The following is a 27,500-nucleotide window of genomic DNA, read 5'->3' as shown; positions in this document are numbered from 1 at the left end:
ATGTTGTGCTCATGTCCGGGCCTGAGGGGTATGTTGGGCTCACGTGTGGGCCTAGTGGGCATGCTGGGCTCACGTGCCCCGCCTGGTGGGCATGCTGGGCTCACGTGCGGGCCTGGTGGGCTGGCCGAGCTAGCGAGGTGTGGTTAGTGGATACTGCGTCTCTGCACAAGCTCCCTCACTAAGGCAGATGTATGGATATGTTAAAGGCTAATAAAAAAGTAATGCAGTAGAGACAGCTGTGGAACAGAGTGATAAAGCTCCGGCAGGTGTGTGTGTGTGTGTGTGTGTGTGTGTGTGTGTGTGTGTGTGTGTGTGTGTGTGTGTGTGTGTGTGTGTGTGTGTGTGTGTGTGTGTGAAGAACAAGAGAAGACAAACGCAGGCGTTTGGTGTGGGGGGATGAACAGAAAGGAGTTGCAGAGTGAAGCAGCTGTTTCTCTGCACACAGTGCAGTCACTCAACACGGCGAGGTGACACAATGATGCTCTTTCTTTCTCTCTCTCTCTCTCGTTTGTGTGTGTGTGTGGGTGTGTGTTAGTGTGTATCATGTGTCCATGTGTGTGCACATTTAATCCAGTACGTGCTCATGACAACTGCGTTATAATTTTGCATAGTACATTTATTCACATTCTCCATTTCTGTTTTGAAGCCTAATTCTCTGCAGAATGAGAGATGTTGACCGTGTGTGTCTGACATGGTCCTGCCCACATCCTGCCGACGTACTGCAGTCACCGTCCCCCAGTGCGCCGGACAGACACCGTCCCCTGGTGCACCGGACAGACACCGTCCCCCGGTGCGCCGGACAGACACCTCCCCCGGTGCGCCGGACAGACACCGTCCCCCAGTGCGCCGGACAGACACCGTCCCCCGGCCCGGGAGGCCTGTAAGGGTGGGGGTGGAGGGTGGAGCAGGTGGGTGCTGCTTCAGGACACTATGAATAAACGGCCACATTAACTCTCTGTTACTACACCCACCGGCAAACCTACTGAGAGATGGAGCGCCATTAGAAAGATAGATCGAACGTGAGAGAGAGAGAGAGAGAGAGAGAGGGGGAGAGAGGGGGAGAGATAGAGAGAGGGAGAGTCACAGACGGAAAGAGGGAGAGAGAGAGAGGGAAGGAGGGAGAGAGGGGGAGAGAGGAGGGAGAGAGATAGTCACAGACAGAAAGAGGGAGAGAAGGATGTAGGGAGAGAGAGAAGGAGGGAGAGAGAGAGGGTCTTGGTGCCAGTAGAAGACAGATTATCTGAAGTCCTTCTTTAGTTAATACCTCAGCAACCTCACACATCTCCAGATGTAGAGAAGTCCTACAGCCCAACGCTGAAAACACCTCACCCAGTACCAGCTGCTGTTCCTATAGCAACCAAGGCTCTGACCCCTCCCACTGTCTTCTGAGGGAAACGATAAACAGCTGGCACTTCTGGGACAGACCGCCACCTCACACACACACACACACACACACACACACATGCGTCCACACATTCATTTTTAATGAGAAGCATTGAGTCCTGCAGCTATGGGAGTTATCGATCATGTGCTCTCAAGCGCAGAACTGCTAATTCATATACACTCCATCATACACACTTCCCATGTAAACTAACATATGCCCCCCCAAGGACACACACACACACACACACACACACACCTTTTCTAGAACCTCCACCTGGAACACATTCTGGGCAGGTGGAGGTGTGACCCCTGAAGCAGCGTCTGTCTCTGTGGGCTGCAGTGACAGACACTCAGCACAGGGGGGCAGCACCCTCATCTGCCCCCTAAACCTCTCAGGGGAGAGAGAGCTGTACACATTCACACACACACACACGTACGCACGCACGCACGCACGCACGCACACACACACACACACACACACACACACACACACACACACACACACACACACACACACACACACAGTCTCAGGCCTCATGGCATACACAAAAACACTCACAAATATACATACACACTCGTGTACCACTCTTGGCAGACACACCTGCAGACTGACACACACACACACACACACACACACACACACACACACACACACACACACACACACACACATACACACACACACACACACACACTTTGCCCACTATATTATCTCTCTCTACGTTTACCGCATTTTAGTTTTGGTAGAGTGCACAAGGTCTACAAGCACACACACGTGTGTGTGTGTGTGTGTGTGTGTGTGTGTGTGTGTGCGTGCTTGTGCCTGCTGAAAACTCAATCAAACCATGCTTGATTGTAAGAGGAGGTCTCTCAGTGGGGCATGTGGACGCTGCAGGGGGGGTAAGAGAAGGCGGGGGAGGGAGACAGAGAGAGAGATAGAGAGAGAAAAGGAGAGAAAGAGACATAAATGGTGAGACTGAGCAGTGTGCTGGCTCTTCTGCAGATGTGGGGAAAGGGAGAGATGTGAGTGATGAGAAGATCATGACTTCTTCATTAGAAGAACAGACAGAAGAACTGAGAGGGACCCTCATGATAACTATGGACGAGGATCTGACACATCATTCCACATTCAGCCTCCATCACACTGATGAGCTAATCCAGAAGACACACCTAATCCAGAAGACACACCTAATCCAGATGACACACCTAATCCAGAAGACACACCTAATCCAGAGAACATACCTAATCTAGAGGACACACCTAATCCAGAAGACACACCTAATCCAGAAGACACACCTAATCTAGAGAACATACCTAATCCAGAAGACACACCTAATCCAGAAGACACACCTAATCCAGAAGACACACCTAATCCAGATGACACACCTAATCCAGAAGACACACCTAATCTAGAGGACATACCTAATCTAGAGGACACACCTAATCCAGAAGACACACTTAACCCAGAAGACACAACTAATCCAGAGGGCACACCTAATCCAGAAGACACACCTAATCCAGAAGACACACTTAATCCAGAAGACACACTTAATCCAGAAGACACAACTAATCCAGAGGACACAACTAATCCAGAGGACACACCTAATCCAGAGGACACACCTAATCCAGAGGACACACCTAATCCAGAAGACACACCTAATCCAGAAGACACACCTAATCCACTACCTTCAGATGGTGCTCAGTCAGCCACTCTGAATCTTTAATCAAAATGAGATCCTGACACCCTCCACCGCTCCACTGTGGACACTGTACATCGTCCATTTGGACGCCGCCATGTCTGCAAAACGAAGGTCCATGCGTCCGACACAGCGGGACACGGCATCGCCGGTGGAGCAGGACGTTCTCCGGCCGCTCCTGGGCGGACCTCACGGTGGAACTCTACCACATCGCACATCCAGCACCAGGGCATTATGGGAAGCCTCCCTATAACCCTCCCTATAACATCAACACCAAAACCTTTATCTCACGTTTGGCAGTCTAGACCGCGGCGTTTGATGAATGACTCTCCAGAAAGACCCGCATCACAAAACCCATTCAGGTGAATCGATTCACCATTAAGTCACAAGAAAAAGCCTCATTGTGGGGCCCAGACTCTGGCACTATTGTTCACCATCGCACCACGGCTATTTGCACATCAGCGTTATGATGAATGGTTACTTTTCATGTTAGTAAACAAAGGAGTTCTCCATGCCTAGCCTCACTCCAACATCTCAGGAAGTCCATGGTCAGAGTTTTATAAAACAAAAGTCCATGGTCAGAGTTTTATAAAACAAAAGCCCTTGTACATGTGATTTGAACATTTCACTTCACAGCAGGACTCAAATTACAAAATGGAGGACTGTCCAAATAAGAGAATTTAGCTTATGCGCCGGTGGTGGGGGCTTAGCACACATGCTGACTGGCAAACTATACAGCCTATTATCCAAATCCATGATAACTGTGAACATTTCTTATTACGAACTTATCAGGCCAGTGTGAATTCGAGTAACGCCCAGAGGTCATTGAGGTACCGTATGAGTGCAGGAAGATAATCATCCTTCTTTGAATGCACACTTTATTACCCATGATGCTGTGCATATGAAAGGCGTCCACAGCAGTTCGTTACTTGAAAAGCTCATTATAACTTTTTTCTAACCGCTGGCTGACTATCAGGAGTTCCAAGCCAGACGGGCAGTGAGGAATCACAGTGTGTGTGAGGCGCTGGGGGCCACCGGGGGGGGGGGGGGGGGGGGCGCTGGTGTGTGTGAGACTGCCGTCTGCGGGGTAAGGAGGCCGGGCCGGACGCCTGCCCAGCACGCTGGCCAAAGCACACAGGACAGGAGTCACGCGATTCCAGTAAAGCCTGGCCGGCGTTTAGGAGGGTGCCAGGGAGAAGGATCCAGACAGATCAAGAACAGAGGGGATCGACTGTAGACAGAGAGCTGAAAAACGCAGCCAGTCGATAGAGAGAGTGGGATATTAATTATGTATGACTGAAATCCTCTTTATGGGAGCAGAAAGGAGAAGAGAGACAGTGTAGGTGAGCTGGGAGTTGGATACCACTGAGACATTATCTGTGTGAAGACAGCTGACACTCTCACGCATGCACACACACACACACACACACACACACACGCGCGCGCACACACACACACACACACACACACACACACACACACACACACACACAGCTCAAGTACCACATCACACTACCACTTATGTAGCAACATTCTTTTCCTGTTAAAAGCAAAAAAAACCCATTTACTACCAACAACATACAAATCTGTGCAGACTACACCAAGATGTTCTTGTTTTAACACATGTGAGAGTCACCACTAACACTATGATTCTAATGAGATATAAAGCGAAAGGAGGAGTGAAAGAGAGAGGGAGGAAGAGAGAAAGAGAGAGAGAGAGAGAGAGAGAGAGAGAGAGAGAGAGAGAGAGAGAGGAAGACAAGGGAAGATTTGCTGAACACAGCTGTTAAGTTCTCCAACGGCCCTCAGGGAAACAAGACAGAAAGCTCCTGTTGGCTGTCTGTCTGTCAGCTAGGAACAGGCACCTCCTCCCTAAGGCGGGGCCATGCAGATCCAGAGCTCTCCTCTCACTATGTGGGCGGGGCTTGGGCCGAGGGCCACGCCGCTCCCAGCCTGACCGTCACGGCAACTAACTGACGAAGATGCTGATGCAATTAGCTGCCATATGTTCTCTGGGCTGCGAGCGACAAAACAAAATTCAAAAACTACATAATGTCATTAAACTGGGGCTGGAGAGATGGCAGATGCTTGTGGGTGAAGACAGCAGGATCTGCACTGGGGTTTAACAGAATCTCCAGCACGTCCCCGAGCAGCGGTGGGCCGGTCTCTAAGCTAATAACACAGTGGGAACGGACAGCAGGTAGTGGATCAGTCAGTGTATGAGGAGTTAATAATGCATCTGTCCAGACACACACCAACAGGCTGAGGTCTTCCTCTCTCTTGATTTTGTGCATGTGCTCTCTCTCTCTCCCTCTCTCTCTCCCTCCCTCTCTCTCACACACACTCACACGCGCGCACAGACACGAACAGATCTGTAGGAGAGATAGCAGGGGGCTTATTGATTTAAACACGGCATCCAGTCAGAGGGTCGCTCTGACCCCGGGGTTGATGCACAGCACACTTGATTAGGTGTGTGTTTGTGTGTGTGAGGAGTGTGTATTTGTGTGTGTGAGGAGAGTGTGTTTGTGTGTGTGAGGAGAGTGTGGTTGTGTGTGTGTGTGAGGAGAGTGTATTTGTGTGTGTGTGTGTGAGGAGAGTGTGTTTGTGTGTGTGTGTGAGGAGAGTGTGTTTGTGTGTGAGGAGTGTGTATTTGTGTGTGAGGAGTGTGTATTTGTGTGTGTGTGTGAGGAGAGTGTGTTTGTGTGTGAGGAGAGTGTATTTGTGTGTGTGTGTGAGGAGAGTGTGTTTGTGTGTGTGTGTGAGGAGAGTGTGTTTGTGTGTGTGAGGAGAGTCTGGTTGTGTGTGTGAGGAGTGTGTGTAAGGAGAGTGTGTGTGTGTGAGGAAAGTGTGGTTGTGTGTGTGAGAAGTGTGTGTGTGTGAGGAAAGTGTGGTTGTGTGGTTGAGGAGAGTGTGTGTGTGAGAAGTGTGTGTCTGTGTGTGTGAGGAGTGTGTGTGTGGAGAGTGTGTTTGTGTGTGTGTGAGGAGAGTGTGTTTGTGTGTGTGTGAGGAGAGTGAGGATGTGTGTTTGTTCAGTACGTGTGTGTGTGTGTGTGTGTGTGTGTGTCTCCCTCTCTGAGTGTGGGGGGGTCAGAGAGGGAGAAAGAATACAGATGGTGGGGTTGACTGCACCCCACTGGTCTGGTAGCTTCTTGGCGGGTTTTTCCCAGCATGCTTTTCTGTCCGGGTTTAAGGGCCAGGGGGAGGAGGAGAGACAAGCTCAGGTGCCTTTTCCACTACATCCCGAGAACAACCCAATTTACACCACGTCTATGAAGACACGAGAGTGTAACTGTGGCCCCATCCTGGTCTGACCCCCCCGTCGGCCCTGGGCTTGGTGCTTCTCATATAATAGAGACACAGAATGCTGATTCACTGGAACCGATGTACCTGTGAAACCTAAAGATGTCAAGGAAACATCTCCGAGCTCAGCGGAGCAGGACAGCAAACAAGCAGGCAGTCACGTGGGCCCTCATTAATTCCAGATGCTCTTAAGAGTTCATCTCTTTCCCAGTGTGATGAAAAGCCAACACAATGCTTCGATAATGAGCTGAACTTGTCTATAGTGCTTATTGTCTTAAGCCCACTAACTGTCAGACAAACAAATGGGGTTGACTGACTGGCCCATACACCTAGAGGAGCCCCCACCTCAGAGGGACTATTAATAACACAATCACCAAGCTCCCTTGAATAACTTGCGTGACGCTGTCATATTGCTTGATGTTGTCAAGGCGGGGTGCGGAGAGAAAGAGCTGTTCTCTGTCTAAGACGGGCACACAATGAGCACGTCGGCTCCGGGAGCGACACCCCCACCCACCCAGGATCATTCGTTAGACGTCGGCTGGCTGGATGCGGAGACGGAGTCCGTACGTCGCTTCCCACCGCGATGACGACAAACAGCCCCGAATCCGCCGTTGCTTCGTGCCAAAAAATTCATCCCCCTGGTATTATCCATCTGTACGTTTACACCGGAGAAGTCACACCATTCTGACAACGTCCACGATGTGTTAACACGGGAAGGTCCGTCGAGCCGCGATGCTCTCGGTCCTTGGGTGGGGGTCGGCCTGGTGGCCCCACCCTCACAGCTTCTGTTGCACTACCACCTCCGCCCGATTCAGGACATGTTCGCAAGAGCGGCGGTGGTACGTGAAAGGTGGACCAGACAGCACCAGCGAGGCTCTGATCGGGTTGGATCAGGGTGACGAGGTAAAAGGTTTGATTCGACATTTTTTTTTTTCAATTTCGATCTGTGTTAATATTTACATTTAAACGGAGTTGGGTGGGTGTGGGTTAATTCCTCAGAACCCAGGCCAATCAGAAACATGCAGCGAAATAAGCACTAGCCACCATATTTCCATATGAATGGGCAACCCAGGGAGGGTGTTTCTGGAGCAAGTCACACGTAGCAGCAGTCTCTGATTGCTGACCATATTGAAAAGAAAACACACACACACATACACACATACACACACACGCACACACACACATCATTATCATCCATCAACACAGTTCACCCTGACAGCTCTCTCAGTGCGGGCCGTGGAGGAGGGCCGGGGAGTAGGTGGATTGATTCTTCGTGCTGTCGGCCGGCGATGCCGCTCAAAAGCCGAGAACAGGGACGATCGCACGGCGAGGACAACACAGGGGGGACGGGGGGGACGGCAGGACGGATGGGCGAGACATGCCAACATCGCTGCCACGTGAGCTGGCCTGATAACCGTCTCACGCAGGCAGTGGGAGCCACTAAGATGAAGAGCATATGTGGGTCTGGCAGTCCCTGGGGGTGGGGCTTGTGTGGGGCGGGGCTTGTGGGGGGTGGAGCCCAGTCCACAGTGACATCCAGTGACGAGAGAACAGGTAGACATTGGCAGTTTCTGTCTGGGCGCACGCAGGCTCAGTGGGAGGCGAGCCACGTGAATCTATTACAGCCCAGCACTGCCTGGGACTCGTCTCACGCGGCTCACACGTCTGGCCGGCTGTAATCAATAACACGCAGGAAAGGGGAGCTCGTTGTTCCGCTGTTTCACAGACCGAAGTCTTAAAAAAGGCCTGAACTTGGGTTCTCCTTGATCCACCACCAAAGCCAACGCTGGTAACAAGAAAAGCACACACACAAATCCTGCCTGGAAAGAACAGCAGATGATGTGGTCAATAACAGATACGGTTCCTACGGGCCGAGGGTATTCTGAGGTGACCAAGATGATGTAGCAAAGGGGTTAAACAAAGAAGGGTGTGCTTTTATACACACTCAAAATACATTAGCAACAGAAACGGACGTGAAAGAGAGAACAGCTCGGTTTCCTCCAGAAGACGATTGTTTTCGCAGGACACATTAAGCTGAAGAGACGGTCTCCTGTGCCAAGGCCAACTTCCCTTTCCCCGCAGCCAAACAACGCACCCAGACGGAGCACCTTGCCAACGCGCCTGAACCTGTCGTAATGAACGTCTGAACGTCCGAGGCGGGGATCCGCTCTCTCCTGCCGCCCGTCTTCAGAGCTCCGGGACAAAGAAGCCCAGCGATACGTCGTGAGCTCTGTTACGCTCCCCCCCCCCCCACACACGGGCAGTCAGCAGGGCCGTTACACACACTCCGTATGGACGGACAAGCTTGTGTTCGCTTGCCAAGAGAGACAGAGAGAGAGAGAGAGAGACAGAGAGAGAGGGAGAGAGAGACGGCACCCGAGTCGCACGTCTCTGCCTCGGCCAATTAGACAGCTAGCGGTAATGACAGCACGCTAGTTCCATCGCCACCGTCAGCGTCTTCCCTCCTGACACAGCCATGCCTATTTCCTTCAACTGGCAGTTACTTCTCCCCAAGAATCCTTTTTTTTGTTTAATTAGGCTTGTAAATAATTATTGCAATTAAAGCCTGCAATTAGGGCAGAGAAACGCCACTATTAGATGAGGCGGCCGCCGGGGAGCTGTTTTAGCGGCGGTGAAGCACACACAAAGGCTCCACCATTACACCGTCACTCGGTGACAGCCACGACCACTCCTGACATGGCAGAACATTTTAATTGCGGACGTTATTATCCCGCCATCCCTCAGCCTGATTCCTGAGCCGGCGAGACAGTCTCCAGGAGAAGTCAACTATGAGAAACTTACCAAAATGTCACTTCACTGCCCACACAAACAAGGGAAACGCTCGGGAAATTTGTTTATTTGGTGCCGCGAGATATCTCGTGTGCGAGCGAGCGTGTGTTTTGGAAACGATTCTCCACGACACGTTTGACTGACGCCTGACAAGCCCACGCCGCTCCGCACCGCAGCGCCTCGTCGCCATGGCGTGTCTGTGACACGAGCTTGACGAACGACGCGCAAATTGAGGAAACGACCGTGGCGTGTGATGAGGAACAGGAGCTGGCGTCTCCAAACACAACGCTGTACACGGGTCCCGGAGTCACACGGAGACACACGGAGACACCGGCCCTCGTTACGGGCTCGTGGAGCCACCCTGAAGCCGCGTGGGGACACTCCCCGCAGGGTTAGCAGGGAGCAGCGGGCGTGGACGCTACCTGCAGGACTCAGACTGTATTAGTGCCCAGTGCAATGGGAGCTCATCTCCTTACAGAGGACATACCACGGGGGCCTGACAGGTCAAGGGTCATTGGGGGCGTGGTCAGGTTGCCCACCCCCCCCCCCCCCCCAAGACGAGCGAGGACTTCACGGGCCAATCCGCAATCCTGAGCCTCCAAATGCCATTTCACTCACAGGCAGCAAAACGGCAAGAAGGGGGGGAGGAGGAGGAGAAGGAAGAGGAGGAGGAAGAGGAGGAGGAAGAGGGGGGAGGCGCTCCTCATTCTAATTAATGAGGTGATGGAAGCTGACAGGAGGTTTGCTATCAAATAATGAGGTTCGGACCGGCCAGCGGTTCCCGTGCTCTTCCATTATTAGCGCTAATCCGAGCTCAAGTCAATTACTGATGCACAGAGCAGGAATAAACGCAAACGCGGAGCTTCAGCCCGGCTTGGGTACGCTTCAGCTGCCACGATGATAGGAGGAGGAGGGGGTCAGCTTGTGTTGGAGGGTCACGTGACTCCAGCCACCAACGATCGTTTTGGCCGTAGAGTCCATCTAGAGCTGACCTCTCGGCCGACCCTTGGCCGTGTGATGCACCAAGGGAGGTCGGTCACTGACCTCAGAGCGACAGCATCTCCCAGGAAGCCTCGGGGTCCGGCGAAAGTCCCAGATCGCAACTAGCTTTCAGAGAGTGAGCAAGCTAAATGGCTTCATCAATAATGGCGGACGCCGGACGTATTGACGTGGGCATTTATCCTGATTTGTCCTGGTGTCAATAGCGAGTGAAGCCGTCGAGTTGCCACGGGGACACGGCCGACAGCGACGCGGCGGAGCAGACCGTATCTTCACCATCGATCCCCGGGCAGCAACCTCTGCTTCGACGGCGCCCTCCAGCTGCACGATAAGGAACGACACCGTATCCATCAAGCCAGGCATTAGCATGCGCCAAGCTATCACCCCGGCTCCCAGCAGCACCAGGATCGGACCACCTGTGATTTCAGGGATTTGCGTGGGACAGACGTGGGCATTCGACCCACCAAACCTCCAGCAGGGTCTAATGGCCTAACAGGATTCCAGTGAACCCAGTACCAAGAGCACCCAGAGAACTCCAGGACCACGGAGCCAGCGTAACAGATACGCTGTTTAAAAGTCAACCACAAGAGTTAAAAGTCAGCCACATCACAACCAGTGAAGATGGAGCCTGCTCAGTAGAGGACCACAGACACTTGGTATAAACGCCCCAACGGCTTTGAATGATTTCACGATGATGGCAGCCCCCCCCCCCCCCCCACCCCCCCACTGCCACCACCATTCAGAAGGCTTGAGTGCTCCCTTTTCATTACTGCAGAAACTTTAGTTAATCAAACTCTTTATTCAGGGCAGACAGAGTGACATTGATTGGTGGGTGGAGGGAAGACAGAGGTCACAGGTCAAACCACTTTACTTGCAGCCTTTCCTTGGCAAGAGTAACTGCCCTCTAACGGGGTCATGGAGAGACCTGTAGCTGCTCTCTGTATGGGGAAATGGGAATCATTATGAAATTGGGTTCTGGCCATAAGAAAATCCAACACACACACACACACAGACACACACACACACACACACACACACACACACACACACACACACACACACACACACACACACACACACACACACACAGAGAGAGACTAAAGGGTCTAGCTCAAGCTTTGCTAAGGTCAAAATCCCTTGTCTGGCTTCAGTAAGGAGTTTCAGCACAATCACATTTCTGTTTCCACATCTTTCTTCTGGTTCCTCTGACAGGGAATACAATAACAGTAGACGCACTGGTGTGGGGGAGGGGTGTGGGTGTGCGTGAGCGTCTGGGTATGTGTGTCTCGGGGGGTGTGGGCATGGCTGCCTGTGTGTGTGTGTGTGTGTGTGGGCATGTGTGCGAGTGTGTGTGTGTGCGTGCATGTGCGCGTTTGTGTGTCCGTGTGTGCATGTGCGTGTGTAAATGTGTGTGTGTATGTGTATGTGTGTGTGTGTGTGTGTGCATGTATGTGTGTAGTATTTAACCGAATATTAATGTTGCTTTGTTCTCATTAATCACATCCTGTGCTTGGCTGATTTCCTGTTAGCCCTCCGTCATATAAATTCCTCCCCCTCTCATAACCCCTACAGACGCAACTCGACACAAGCTGCGAACCAGACACACGCACCCCACCAACACACACACACACACACACACACACACACACACACACACACACACACACACACACTCAGCCTGCATCTGCTATGAGGGACATTGTAAATCAGGAAAACAACCAAAAGGAAAAAAAGAGCCCCTTGCACATCACAAAGCCATAAATCGCAGCCCAGATCCAAAGCCATCAGGTCCCTATCAGGGCCCACAGGCCAAGAATTACTATGCATATATTTCCACACAAATGTACACAGATATGTTTTGCGTAACCTGCGGGCGAGTGATTTAGGATTCCACCCCTCTGTGGCAATGTCTCGATTTTTTCCTCCTATGGGGAGATAGAGCAAAACTAGATGATATCTGACTGAAAGGCTCTAGATGCGTAGAAACAGCGTGGATGTTGTGAACAGTAGCTGCGGTGCCTGTTGGTGCAGAAGGCAGACGAGAGGAAAGGCTGTAGTCAATCTCACTGCGGGGGAAAAAAACCTATTCCCCCGCGCTTGATAACCACACCTCATTTCCTACACATCCCTCATCCCCACAGAAACAAAGAGGGAGGTGCTCGGAGACGACGTGGGGGCCGGGTTAAAGGGTTGCCACGACGCCGAGCATATAAGCCGCCTCCCAAAGCAGAGAAAGAAGGAAGCCAAGCATGGATTTTAAATTTCACAGATGAGCACTTAGGACACTTAGGAGTGGCGTTGAGAACCCGGCGTGCAGGAGACGTCCCGATTACGCCGACGATCGGCAATGCAACGGTGCAGGTTTTACGGGGGAGTTACGTCGGCCGCACACGCCCACCAGGTCTGTCCCGCGCTGCGGGTCGTGGGTCGGCGGCGGGTGTCTCGTTTCGCCCTGCCAGACCCTCCTGGATGTTCTGTCCAGCGTCACGGCGCCTGCAGCAGCCGACCCGCGTTGGTGGATAATTAAAGGAAGTGATTAGTGGCGAGACTCATCACGCCACGCTGCTGTTTGAGGTGCAGTGGGTCCTCACAGTCTTACACCGGTGCTGATAAAGCCATAAAAAAGCCCAGCGTGTACGTGGACGATCTATTCTTCAGCCGCCACCGGTGTGATTGAGGCGTAATTGGCAATCTTTCTCGCCACTGTCGCCATGGCGCTCCACGGTGAGGTCGGGTGGGGGTTGGAGCGAAACACCGCACAAAAGGCGCCGGCCGCCGACTCGGTCTGGACTCACAGCTCCACATGCAAACGCATCTGCAAAACCTTCAGGGGGCGTCGGCCGCAGCCCATGTGGGGCGGAGCTATGCAAAGCAGTCTGGGATAGGCTCCATTTGCAGGTGCGTTGGGGGCCTGTCCCTGGGTCTGGACTCCACTAAGCAGAGCAGGGTGGATTTGGTTATGGTCTTTCACTTGTGTATTCAAGTCAGGTGGTCTCAGCTCAGCACAGAGGTACGAAGAAAAAAGAGTATTTGCAACAGACCAACGTTGGAAACCCAGGAGAGGGAGAGTTATTCTTGAAACAGTCTGACACACATTTACAAATGGTTTCACTCCACTTTTCTCCCTCCTGCTGCTCTGCTCTCTCTCTCTCTTCCGCCATCTTTCTCCCACTTTCCCATACCCCCCTCTCTCTCTCTTCGTTCCATCATCTTTCTCCCACTCTCTCATTCCCCCTCTCTCTCCCTCTGTTCCACCATCTCTTTCTCCCACTCTCTCTCTTTCTCACACTCTCTTGTTCCCTCTCTTTCTTTCTAATAAGCTCATCTCTGCTAAAGCAGTTTTGACCTTTTGTGGTTATTAGTTTAAGGCCCCCATGTCCAGCTGAGCTGGCCATCATTTTTGCCGGCAGGATCTGAAGATTCACTCCCAACAACTAACCCTAAAGCTAGGTTTATACTTGAAGCGTCACGACCGGCGCGAGAGTCCGCGCGGCAAAAACGACACAAACACGGTGGCTCCGCCCAGGCGCGAGGACCCCACGCGCTGTCACATCGCCAGGTCGTGAATGCGTGAGGTTGTGAGTGCGGAGTCTTGTCGCCAGGTCGTGAGTGCGTGAGGTCGTGAGTGTGTGAGGTCGTGAATGCGTGAGGGCGGAGTCTTGTCGCCAGGTCGTGAGTGCGTGAGGGCGGAGTCTTGTTGCCAGGTCGTGAGTGCGTGAGGTCGTGAGTGTGTGAAGGCGGAGTCTTGTCGCCAGGTCATGAGTGTGTGAGGTCGTGAGTGCGTGAGGGCGGAGTCTTGTTGCCAGGTCGTGAGTGCGTGAAGGCAGAGTCTTGTTGCCAGGTCGTGCACCTCTCGAATTTTGTAACCGCGCATTCCGCGCTTCAGCGCAATGAACAAAGTCGTGTTTGCAGGGTTCATACACCTTTATAAGGTGGAATTCATGCACTTGTATGGCACTTTCAAGGTCCATTTTCAATATTTTACAGCACATTAAGCTTAATTAAGTTACATATTTATACATGTACTCAAAATGATTCAAAATAATTCGCCTTTTTTATCACATTATTTAATGGTTGTTTATTTTCAAAACACCCAATCTTAACGTTTTTATGTTCTCTCATGCTTCGCCCTGGAATTACAACGTAATACAAGAGGATTGTTCAGTCAGACAGCTGTGAATTTGTTGTGAATCGAAATACAGTTAAAATTTCAAGCATTTTCGAGTACTTTAGTCTAAATTCCACCACTTTTTAAACCTGTAACACAATGCAACATTAAAATTTGTCAGGTAAATGTTCCTTCCCCTGTTTTGAAGGGTGTTTCGGAGATCACTGCAAAGAACATGAGGATTGTTCAGTCAGACAGCTGTGAATTTGTTGTGAATCGAAATACAGTTAAAATTTCAAGCATTTTCGAGTACATTTTCGAGTACACAAACAACTAACCCCAACCCCTAACACCACCAACACCAAACACCACCACCTAACCCCAACACCTAACTCTAACGCCAACCCCTAACCCCAAACACCACCAACACAAACACCACCACCTAACCCCAACACCTAACTCTAACGCCAACCCCTAACCCCAAACACCACCAACACAAACACCACCACCTAACCCCAACACCAAACTCTAACACCACCACCTAACCCCAACACAACTCTAACGCCAACCCCTAACCCCAACACCAAACACCAACACCTAACACCACCACCTAACCCAAACACCAAACACCTAGCCCTAACCCCAACACAAACAACTAACCCTAACCCCAAACACCACCACCTAACCCTAACACCACCACCTAACCCCAACACCAAACACCACCACCTAACCCCCACACCAAACACCACCACCTAACCCTAACACCACCACCTAACCCCAACACTAAACACCACCACTTAACCCCAACACCACCACCTAACCCAAACACCTAGCCCTAACCCCAACACAAACAACTAACCCCAACCCCTAACCCCAAACACCACCACCTAACCCCAACACCAAACACCACCACCTAACCCCAACACAAAACACCACCACCTAACCCCAACACCAAACACCACCACCTAACCCCAACACAAAACACCACCACCTAACCCCAACACCAAACACCACCACCTAACCCCAACACCTGACCATGACCTCACCTCTAACTTCTCCTGCTCCAGTTTGCAATTTTCCCACAAATAACCGACACAGAGAACTTCCTTTATCAGACAAAGGATCAGACAGTCTCACTTTCAACCCGGGACACAGCAGCCATATGAGAACAGATGATTGTTTTACTATGAAACCTACCTGGACGTGTAGCTGATACAGGACATTACACCACACAGCTGCAGCAGGTCTGTTTACCACCCTGTCTAAACTTCACTTCACTTCCCTGCACAAAATGTCACAATAAGCTCATCTGCATGTTAGTAAATGTTTCAGGAACCAGCACTGTGAGTCCCCAACCACCTCACACCGTGGGGCACGTGGGGCACCGTGGGGCACGTGGGGCATGTGGGGCACCGTGGGGTACGTGGGGCACCGTGGGGCATGTGGGGCACCGTGGGGCATGTGGGGCATGTGGGGCACCGTGGGGCACGTGTGTGTGTGTGCGTGTGTGCGGGCACGCGTGTGTGTGTGTGTGTGTGTGTGTGGGTGTGTGTCTCAGCGCTGAAGGCAAATACGCTCTCCAGCGTTGTGTGTGTGTGTTTGTGTGTGTGTGTGTGAGAGAGAGAGAGAGTGTGTGTGTGTGTGTGTGTGTGTGTGTGTGTGTGTGTGTCTCAGCGCTGAAGGCAAATAAGCTCTGTAGCGTTGTGTGTGTGTGTGTGTGGGGGGGGGGGGGGGGGGGGTTTGGCAGCCCAGTCCTGTATGTGCGTTTGTTTATTACATTGTCAAAGACGTGCATGGCCTTGAAACATAAACTGCGCTCTGTGTTGCGAATACGAGATGCAACGTGTTCTTCCTCGACGTGAAGCACTCATCCTCCTCCTCAGTGTTATCCACTTACTGAAACCTTCCTGTGGGACATTTGTATCTACACTGCAGGTCGAGCCCTCAGTGAACCTTTAACTGTAATTAACTCAAGAGCATCTTTAATATGGTTAATATGGTTAATATGGTTCTGGCCCATAATGCCTGGGTGGTGTGGACTTGTGCTGGTGACTTCAGGCTAATTTGCTAGCAGGCTTCCCCTCCACCAGCAGACACACATGCATGTAATGGGGAAATATCTTCACTGTATCCTCTTTGGTGTTTAGTGGGTGGCCACTACGTATCCACACACGTTCTGTTGACGTCTCAATACGGCTGCTGACAGTTTCAGCCATTTTAGCTCAAATCGCAGCAGACAACAGATCTCAGTAAAAGGCCAATAGCATCTCACCTTAGCAGACAGCTGCAGAGTGCGGAGGTCAGAGGTCAGAGGGTGGAGTGCAGAGGGCAGGGCAGGCGTAGCGGATGGGCACGTTACTGCACCGTTAGCCGGGCCAAGCCGGGGGTGCACCTGCCCCAGTTGCCCCAGCTGCCTGGAAAGAGACGCCCCACAGACCCAGAAGCACCCTGACCACCTGCCCCTGGGCCTCCACCAGTCCCCACCCCACCCCACCCAGCCCTGGGCACCCAGGCTAAAATAAGACGGCCCAGGCGTGCGGGAGCAGAGCACACATCCATCACTGACTCCAACATTCTTGTTGTTTTTCCTGAACTTGTCATTCTGTTCCCGTGATGCTGCTGCTGCTTAATATGACAGCAGAGAGGTTGTCTCTCAGCCAGCGTGCACTTCATTACGGCTCCGGGGGTGACCTCGCCCTCCCTCCTCCCCCTCTCCCTCGCTCCCTGCATCTCTCTTTTTCTCTGTCTCATGCTCTCTGTCATCTCTTTTCCTTTCTCTGTATCCCTGTCTCATCACTCTCTCTCTGTCTCACTCTGTGTCTCTCTCTACGTGATCCTCATCTGTGCAGGTAGGTGCTCACTCCTCTCTCTCTCTGTCTCACTGTCTCTCTCTCTGTGTCTCTCTCTCTACCTCTCTGTCTCTCTCTTTCAGTCTCTCTCTCTCTGTGTCTCTCTCTCTGTCTCACTGTCTCTCTCTCTGTCTCTCTCTCTACCTCTCTGTCTCTCTCTTTCAGTCTCTCTCTCTCTGTGTCTCTTTCTCAGTCTCACTGTTTCTCTCTCTGTGTCTCTCTCTACCTCTCTGTCTCTCTCTTTCAATCTCTCTCTCTGTGTGTCTCTCTCTACCTCTCTGTCTCTCTCTTTCACTCTCTCTCTCTCTCTCACCCTGTCTCTCTCTCCCTCATCTATGCAGGTGGAAGCTCACTCTCTCTTTGTGACGGATGCCATCATCATATTTTCTCCATCTACGCTGGCAGATATGGTCATATTTTTTCCTTTGTGTGATGAGCAGTTTGGATGGGACAGTGGGTGTAGGAGAGAGAGAGAGAGAGAGAGAGGAGAGATGAGATGTGTGTGTGAGTGCATGCCTGTGTGTGTGTGTTAGCACGTGTGTGTGAGCGTATGTGTGAGTGTGTGCTAGCACACATGTGTGTGAGTGTATGTGAGAGTGTTTGTTAGCACGTGTGTGTGTGAGCGTGTGTGTGAGTGTGTGAGTGCACGTGTGTGTGTGTGAGCGTGTGTGTGAGTGTATGTGAGAGTGTGTTAGCACGTGTGTGTGAGTGTGTGAGTGCACGTGTGTGTGTGTGTGTGTGTGAGCGTGTGAGTGAGTGCACGTGTGTGTGTGTGTGTGTGTGTGTGTGTGCGTGTGTGTGAGTGCACGTGTGTGTGAGCGTGTGTGTGAGCGTGTGTGTGAGTGTGTGTGTGTGTGTGTGTGTGTGTGTGTGTGTGTGTGTGTGTGTGTGTGTGTGTGTGTGTGTGAGTGCACGTGTGTGTGTGTGTGAGCGTGTGTGTGAGTGCCTAGCACCAACCTGTCTCTCAGACATGACATAGAGGTAACTGCGGTCCAGGGAGAAGGCCATGTCTCTGAGGACGGGGCTCCCGTCTTTAATGACAGACACCGTCTCATACTGCACTCCACCGTGAGGAGGGCCGTCCACACGGATCTGAAACAGGAAGAGGAGGGAACATGAGCAAACCGGCACCAGAACCTCTTCTGGAGCAGCGAGCTGCAGTAGAAACACGGTTCTCCTACATCCCTGATCACACAGAGGAAATGACCGTTCACCCGCATGGAAATAACCTGGTGATTACTGCACACTCCCAGTACAGTCCCAGCACACTCCTCACACACACACACACACACACACATACACGCACACACATATACACACACACACACACACACACACACACATACACGCGCACGCACGCACACACACACACACACACACACACACACACACACACACACACACACACACACTGTGCAGTCGGGCTCAATAGATATCGGGAAGTACAGGAAAGACAAAGGAAGTGTAAAATGCAAAACTGCGTGTGCACGAGTCTGTTTACGAGGGTGTGTGTGTGTGTGTGTGTGTGTGTGTGTGTGTGATGGAACATTAATGGCAGCCATCCACCCTCTGAGCTGAAGAACAGGGCTGAGGTCTGGAGAGCCCAGAGCTCCTGCTCTCTCTCCTCTCTCTCTCTCTCTCTCTCTCCATCTCTCCCTCTCTCCTCTCTCTCTCTTCATTCCTCTCTCCCTCTCTCTACTTTGTTTACACACTCTTTAAAACACCGATCCTTGAGGCTCAGTCGTAGCTACAGGAAGGAACATCAAAGGGTTTTTTTTACGGCCCGTTTCACTGGTGTCGGGTCTGCTGTGTTTCCCACATCCTGTGTGCCAACAGAGGTGCTGTTGCTAGTGGACACTGAACACAGCTGTAGGTTAACCTGTGCAGCCAACACGCATGCATGTGGGAGTGGGCGGCGTGACCTCTAGCAAGGTCAAAGGTGAAGGGTCGGGGAAAATCCAGCCCGCTTTGACTTCCTGACGTCTCCCCTCCGTCTCTTCTCCGTCTCCCCCCTTGTCTACCTCTCTCTCCAAGGCTGAAGGCTCTTAAGGCTCAGACGTGCACCGATGGGAAGTGACACGTGCCCCTCGAAGGCCGCGGCTGTAACGCGCACGTTATGGGAGAGGCGATTGTAGTACAACGTGAAGAACAAAGGAGTGCGCTTTAAACCCAGAGAGAGAGAGAGAGAGAAAGAGAGAGAGGGAGAGAGGGAGAACATGCTTGCTGACACCCGAATTCTTCAAGCTGACACAGGTGATGGATTAGATGTGTAATCCAGGCGGACTGGGTGAAAAAAAACCTACTGCAGAATGAAGGCAACTTGCAGCAGAGACGGAGTGGGGGGGGGGGGGGGGTATGAGGGGGTATGAGGGGTGGGGGGGGTAGATGGGGGGGTTAGGAGGGGGGTGTGCTCTGAAGAAGCTGAAACAGCCTTGTTCTCTCTCTCTCACTCTTCAAAGGGCCGTACTCGTTCAGTACGGTTGCAGAACCATCCCAGCCAGTGGGGCTTCATCACGTTTACTCTCCGACAGCGTCGGGCCGAACGGATCCACGCGTGGTTCCGTGAAGGAAGCTGATGCAACAGAGAGCACACTAACCACTCACGTGTGGGTGTGGGCAATGGCCACACCCACTGCCACCGTGGCCACGCCCACCATGGAACATGCCTCCACAAGGTGTGTCTTCTGGCAGGACCATGACTCCATATGCGGGGTGAATGACCCCGTCTCCCTGGTGGTCAGTGCAGGCCCACTGGACCACCATTAGGGTGAATATGGGTGGAGGGACCATGAGTGGCATGAAGGTTCTGCCTCTATCTCTCTCTCTCTCTCTCTCTCTCTCTCTCTTCCAGGGTAATCCAGTCTTCTGGATCAGCCTGATAAAGAAGCAGTCACTTGAGTGTGAACCCACAAACGAGCCAACATGGTTCAAATGGATTACGGCAGATGTGAGATAGACCACAGGATAGATTACGCCGTCAGTCTGAGGTGATGAGCTCTCCTTCTCTCTCTCTCTCTCTCTCTCTCTCTCTCTCTCTCTCTCTCTCTCTCTCTCTCTCTCTCTCCCTCTCTTTCACATGCACACTCTCAGACGAGTCTCTCCCTTGAGTAAGGTACTGGTTGAGCTCAGAGAGAAGTCCTTAATGGCAGCCGCCCACACAGGGAATCTAGCAGAAGGAAACACACTACTGTAGTCCTTACAACAGGCACATGGCCTCAACAGCCCAGCCGATGGTGCAGGTTAGTGTTACGCCTGAGGTCAGCGTCCATCGGAGCGCTTGCAGCTGTGGTCACGCCAAAGAGGAAGTCAGAAATCTGAATTTAGCCAAGGGCAGCGATGATGTAATCGCCTCAGTACTGCTCACGGCTGAGATACGAGAGCCATGAAAATGGCATTACAGGCAGGTCAGAGAGAAGGAACAGAGGTCAGAGAGAGAGAGGACAGAGGCTGCAGCTAAGAACGTCCTTAGTATACTTCATTTATCTTCTGGCCACGTACCGTCTGCTGTGGCTGCAAAGGCGAAACGCACACACACACACACACACACACACACACACACACACACACACACACACACACACACACACACACACACACACACACACACACACAGCACAATACGGTGTGAATTCTGCTGACTCTAGTCCTTCTACTTTAGTAAGGTCATTACACTTTCTGCTCCTGACTTGTACGACCCGTATCAGGCGTCACGAACACACACCCGCTGTGGAACGTGGTCACATGATCTGTGTGCACATGAGAACAGCACCTGCCTTGAAGGCTCCCCCAGCTCAGGCAGGTACACTCCGGCTGTCAATCAGTGGCTTAGCCCCGCCCCCCCCCCACCCTGATCATCTCTCTCAGCATGGCATTACTATAAATATGTATGTGTCGATGCCCGCGGTCACATCATGGTTGTGGGTGTAAAATTTCTGTAGTTATAAATAAAATTTTATGTAAATGTATAAAACCACTCTTCAGTTATTCAGGGTTACATACTCAACTCTACATGTATAAAGTGCAGACAGAGATTGTGAGAATCTGAGTACGCACACACACACACACACACACACACACACACACACACACACACACACACACACACACACACGAGCACACACACACACACACGCGCATACAGAGGCACATGCACACAGGGACGTGTGCACAGACATGGACATGCAGACACACGCACACAGACAGGCCATTGTTTTAAAACACCACGTGATCATGCCCACAAATTTACATTGCCCGAAAAAGTATTCAAATAGATACGCATCATGTGCTCCTGCGCGCACACACACACGCACACACACACACACAGCATGAGTCGAGCAGCAGCTAATCACATCTCAGACAGACGGCACTTGCCCTCTCTGTACATGCTCTGTGAACTTATCATGAACGCTCAATTAAAACACCGCTTGGCTAATTAAGTGAATTACCTGGAGACCCAGTGTTTCTATCGCTTGCCAATTTCACTGAAAATACTTCGCCTTTTTATAGCTGTTCGTGGCTACAGAAGTTTGCTATCCTACTTTCTAGTCTAACGTACTGAAACTTTTCAGCCAGTGGTTGTAGGTTCGGCATGGTTGGTCCTGTGGTGAACCGTCAGCTGGCGTAACCCTACGGTGGGGGGGGGTGCTACCACCTGCACACACACACACACAACAGGAGTCACACAGGAACGTACGCTAAAGGACAGGATCACTCCCTGTGTTTCCTTTATCAGGAGGACGTAACGTGTTGAATACAAATGAACGCTCCTCAAGTCCATTAGGGGAAGGGTACGTCTTCTAGCTCACTAACACCAGTTCTGGTGGTGTTGGGGGGGGGGGGGGGAAGCCATGCTATAATTTGAGTGCAACTTCAAAGGTAGATGCCACATACCTCATTAACATTTCTTCTATAATAAGCATCTGACAGCCTGAAGCTAAGAAAAAAGTAACCAAATATTTCACAGTGGTTTAATGGCTATTAAACGAATTAAGAGTGTTTCTCATTGTGATGGTGACCTTTTGTCCTTCAGCTTCCCAAGTGCAGGGAAATGAAATCAGATGAATATTTAGAATAAAGACAGAAAGAGAGACGTGTCTGGAGCAAAAGGAGACATTAATGTACCTTTGAGCGGCACAGGCGAGCGCAATTGAGACTGTGCTGAGAATGAAATTGGTTGAAAACTTTTGGGCGTTTCACCTCTTTGACATGCACTTGAAATATAAGCTACTCGCGCACATAAAGGAAGACTTTATGTTCGCACATGATCATTTTGTCATCTAGTAAGAGTACTGGAATTGTCTTGAACTTAGCTGCATTGTACTGTATCACTCAATCTAGGTTTCAGCATGAGTATTTTTGGATTGCTTTGAACACTAGACAACCGAAGCACTTCTGTAAGTTGCTCCAGATTAGAGCGTTTGCTAAATTCCATAAATGTCAATGTAAACTTTTCTCTTTAAGTGCCACTACACTTAATGGGCAGTCATGGCCTGGTGGTTAGGGAACTGGTCTTGTGACCGGAGGGTCGTGGGTTCGATTCCCAGACCTGAGGCCATGACTGAGGTGCCTTTGAGCAAGACACCTAACCCCAACTGCTCCCCGGGCACCGGGCTAGGGCTGCCCACCGCTCTGGGTACGTGTGATCCACAGCCCCCTATTAATTACTAGTGTGTGTGTGTGTGTGTGTGTGTGTGTGTGTGTGTGTGTGTGTGTGTGTGTGTGTGTGTGTTGACTGCACAGATGGGTAAATGTGGAGGACAAATATTCACAATTGACAAATACGGCACATAAAAAAACCAGGTAGGCTCAAGAGCGCCGCCCTTGTGGACTGGAGTATGCATTTTGCTTCTCTGCGCCACCAGGAACCAGGGACCAGGCCCTGAAGCAGGGTCAGATCCCACCACAATCCACCCTGTTTCCTCCTGCAGAAGAATCACTGCAACCAAGCGTGTGTAGACCCAGCGGAGACGGACTGGGGTGGGGAGGGACACACCTCGTCAGCTCATTACGGACGCACTCACGGCGAAGAACTTGTGGTGGTTGTGGTGCTTTCTTCTCCTCTGCTTGACTGGCCCAAACGTCCTGCTTTAGGAGGTCCTGGAAGGCCCCGTTCCTGGGTTAGGTGGAGGCATTTTCACACTGGCAGTGTGCGATCTTGCTGAGATCAGCCAGACTGCTAATTGTGCACAGCTGACGAGAACAGAGAACTCCGAACTGCCCCACAGTCTACCCCCCCCGCAGCTCTCTACCACCACCTAACCGTCCAATCAGAGGCCTTCTTCAAAAAAGAGCAACGTTTCAGTATTTCTCGCAGTAAATGTGCAGCAGGAATCTTTTTAATTTTACTTAAGCACTTGTTAATCCAAAGTGTTTAATGAAAGCAGAATAAAGACTTGATGTAGCTGCAGTATTAACGTCGCCCAAAACACCACCACATCTCACAGGCCCTCCAGACCAATCTAAACGCACCCGTGTTCACGTGAACACCACCACATCTCACAGGCCCTCCAGACCAATCTAAACGCACCCGTGTTCACGTGAACACCACCACATCTCACAGGCACTCCAGACCAATCTAAACGCACCCGTGTTCACGTGAACACCACCACATCTCACAGGCCCTCCAGACCAATCTAAACGCACCCGTGTTCACGTGAACACCACCACATCTCACAGGCACTCCAGACCAATCTAAACGCACCCGTGTTCACGTGAACACCACCACATCTCACAGGCACTCCAGACCAATCTAAACGCACCCGTGTTCACGTGAACACCACCACATCTCACAGGCCCTCCAGACCAATCTAAACGCACCCGTGTTCACGTGAACACCACCACATCTCACAGGCCCTCCAGACCAATCTAAACGCACCCGTGTTCACGTGAACACCACCACATCTCACAGGCCCTCCAGACCAATCTAAACGCACCCGTGTTCACGTGAACACCACCACATCTCACAGGCACTCCAGACCAATCTAAACGCACCCGTGTTCACGTGAACACCACCACATCTCACAGGCCCTCCAGACCAATCTAAACGCACCCGTGTTCACGTGAACACCACCACATCTCACAGGCCCTCCAGACCAATCTAAACGCACCCGTGTTCACGTGAACACCACCACATCTCACAGGCACTCCAGACCAATCTAAACACACCCGTGTTCACGTGAACATCACATCTCACAGGCACTCCAGACCAATCTAAACGCACCCGTGTTCACGTGAACACCACCACATCTCACAGGCACTCCAGACCAATCTAAACGCACCCGTGTTCACGTGAACACCACCACATCTCACAGGCCCTCCAGACCAATCTAAACGCACCCGTGTTCACGTGAACACCACCACATCTCACAGGCACTCCAGACCAATCTAAACGCACCCGTGTTCACGTGAACACCACCACATCTCACAGGCCCTCCAGACCAATCTAAACGCACCCGTGTTCACGTGAACACCACCACATCTCACAGGCCCTCCAGACCAATCTAAACGCACCCGTGTTCACGTGAACACCACCACATCTCACAGGCCCTCCAGACCAATCTAAACGCACCCGTGTTCACGTGAACACCACCACATCTCACAGGCCCTCCAGACCAATCTAAACGCACCCGTGTTCACGTGAACACCACCACATCTCACAGGCCCTCCAGACCAATCTAAACGCACCCGTGTTCACGTGAACACCACCACATCTCACAGGCCCTCCAGACCAATCTAAACGCACCCGTGTTCACGTGAACACCACCACATCTCACAGGCACTCCAGACCAATCTAAACACACCCGTGTTCACGTGAACATCACATCTCACAGGCACTCCAGACCAATCTAAACGCACCCGTGTTCACGTGAACACCACCACATCTCACAGGCACTCCAGACCAATCTAAACGCACCCGTGTTCACGTGAACACCACCACATCTCACAGGCACTCCAGACCAATCTAAACGCACCCGTGTTCACGTGAACACCACCACATCTCACAGGCCCTCCAGACCAATCTAAACGCACCCGTGTTCACGTGAACACCACCACATCTCACAGGCACTCCAGACCAATCTAAACGCACCCGTGTTCACGTGAACACCACCACATCTCACAGGCACTCCAGACCAATCTAAACGCACCCGTGTTCACGTGAACATCACATCTCACAGGCACTCCAGACCAATCTTAACGCACCCGTGTTCACGTGAACACCACCACATCTCACAGGCACTCCAGACCAATCTAAACGCACCCGTGTTCACGTGAACATCACCCCGGGGTTGAGAAATCACACGTGATGTCCCAGAAGAAATAAAAAAAATATCAACTAAAGTTTACATCAGAGGTGAATCAAGTCTCTCATCAAGATTCTCTACAAGCACATTGTGTCAGGATCAGAACAGGCCAGCGAGTCAAATGGAAAGGTCAGAGGGGAAGGTCTCACTTTACCGGGCCCGAGGGGGCGGGACCAAAGGAGAAAGGTGGGAAACTCCCTCAGGCAGGTGGGCTCTGGGCCCGATCATCTGTCTCGAACCCCTGGGCCCAGAGACGGTGCGGAGAGTCGTCCCTCTCTCCGACGAAAAGGCGACGAGAGTAGCGCAGACACGAGGGGATGATGTTACCAGTGCTCCAAATACACGCTCAACCAGGATAATGGCACGAAAACCAGGGCGGACAGCACAGGGAGATGAGAGGGCAATTGCTAGCTTAAATACTTCAATAAAATTACACCCAGGGGAGAATTTAATCCAAGAATAATTTAAGCCATTACAGTTTATTTCCCAGTAATAAAAATGGTAAAGTCTAATTGAAAGTTTTGTGTTTTCATCGCCAATAAGACGCCAAAGATTTTAAACCGTGAACTAGAACAATTTAGCCTTATCAGAGCGGCAAAACTACATTACCCACAACACCCTATCAGCGGGGTTCATCTTGGGCGTGAAGGCCTGAGCCTGTCTGTAGCTGACGGATGTAGTCGACTGCTTTATCACGCCGACCCTGCATGGCGTCTACATCAAACAGACATTAGTGAGAGTGATCACTGCCACTTCCCATTGGACCTTATTAGACACTAGACAGACAGCAGGAAAGAGGGAGGGAGTGAACGAGGGATGAGAGAGTGGAAGGCTGGTTTGTCATCCGTGGTGGGGGGGGGGGGGTGGTCAGAGATAGGTGCAGGGGGGCAAAGGGCGTGTGGGGGGGGGGAGCTGGAGGGGGACCAGGTGTGAAAGATCACTTGCTTCTGCTGAACCCCAAGACGGGCCTCTGGATTTATTAGCCAATCCTCATTCTTCCCGCTATTTTTACCAGCGCTGTGACTCCCAGCCGCCACCGCACCTCATTCGTTTTCACGAGTGCTTCTTCATCTTCTCCTCCTGCCTTACGCTGGACCCCCAATCACGCTTCCTCCCTCCAGCGTTGTGTTTCCACGGGGGCGCTCCCACCCTGGAGTGATGGTGCTCCGAGACAGTTACCCCCATCCACCTCCACCTCTCCTTCTCCATCCGGAACCTTCCGCCGTGGCCGTGGCCCAGTGTGGCTCGGGCGGATGTTTCCGCAGACAGGAGATTGTGTGCACCCCTGACAGAAGAGCACCAGGCGTAAATCCACTGTGGGCCACCTATGGGGAGGGAAGCTTAAACACCCTGATTATGACGCTCACAAATCACTCCATTCAGCTGTGCCCAGGACTATATATGGCCATGGAACTGGAGGAGAGAGGGAGGGAGGGAGGGAGAGAGAGAGAGAGAGAGAGAGAGACGTATGAATGGGCGAGGAAATGAGGAGAGCAAAAGAAAGCGAGTCCGAGAGAAAAGTAAAAAAAAAAAGTGTGATTGTAAAAAAGAAAAAGTGTGATTAGGACACTGGAAATAGGACAGCCAAACGCGAAGAGGAGAATAAAGAATCAAAGGTGTGGAGAGAGAGAAAGGACAGCTAGATATAGACAGAGGAGGATGTGAGGATGTGTGTGTGTGTGTGTGTGTGTGTGTGTGTGTGTAGCAGTCCTTCCATGTAGATGGAGATGCACTATAGCTGGTCTAAAAAGAGTGGTGTATTCTTTCATTTGAACAGGCTATCTGATACCACTGAGTCTGCAGGTACATTCTCTCTCTCTCTCTCTCTCTCTCTCTCTCTCTCACACACACACACACACACACACACACACAGCAGGACTACATAAATATCCAGGATGTTGTTGCTTTGTTGACTCTGTTCTCTCTCGCTCTCTCTAACACTCAAATGTGCAGAAGAGTGTGTGAACGAGGCAGAGATTACAACCAAACGAACGAGGCAGAGATTACAACCAAACGAACAAGGCAGAGATTACAACCAAACGAACGAGGCAGAGATTACAACCAAACGAACGAG

The 27,500-nt window shown here is 51.5% G+C and overlaps 1 protein-coding gene across 1 annotated transcript in view; it reads right to left on the bottom strand.

The window, feature by feature from the left end:
* The window catches only part of LOC143485293 (plexin-A2-like), a gene marked incomplete at its 3' end in the record, with an annotated part of 91,611 nt that overhangs the window by 2,569 nt on the left and 61,542 nt on the right, over positions 1-27,500 (bottom strand). Inside the window, exon 4 of the mRNA XM_076984677.1 lies at positions 18,084-18,218. Within this exon, the coding sequence (XP_076840792.1) occupies positions 18,084-18,218 (135 nt within the window). The remainder of the gene's footprint in view (positions 1-18,083; positions 18,219-27,500) is intronic.

Source organism: Brachyhypopomus gauderio, chromosome 21 (genome assembly GCF_052324685.1).
Source record: "Brachyhypopomus gauderio isolate BG-103 chromosome 21, BGAUD_0.2, whole genome shotgun sequence".
NCBI classification, from domain to species: domain Eukaryota; kingdom Metazoa; phylum Chordata; class Actinopteri; order Gymnotiformes; family Hypopomidae; genus Brachyhypopomus; species Brachyhypopomus gauderio.
The sequence above is the reverse complement of the archived record's forward strand: the minus strand, read 5'-3'. Positions and strand labels throughout refer to the sequence as shown.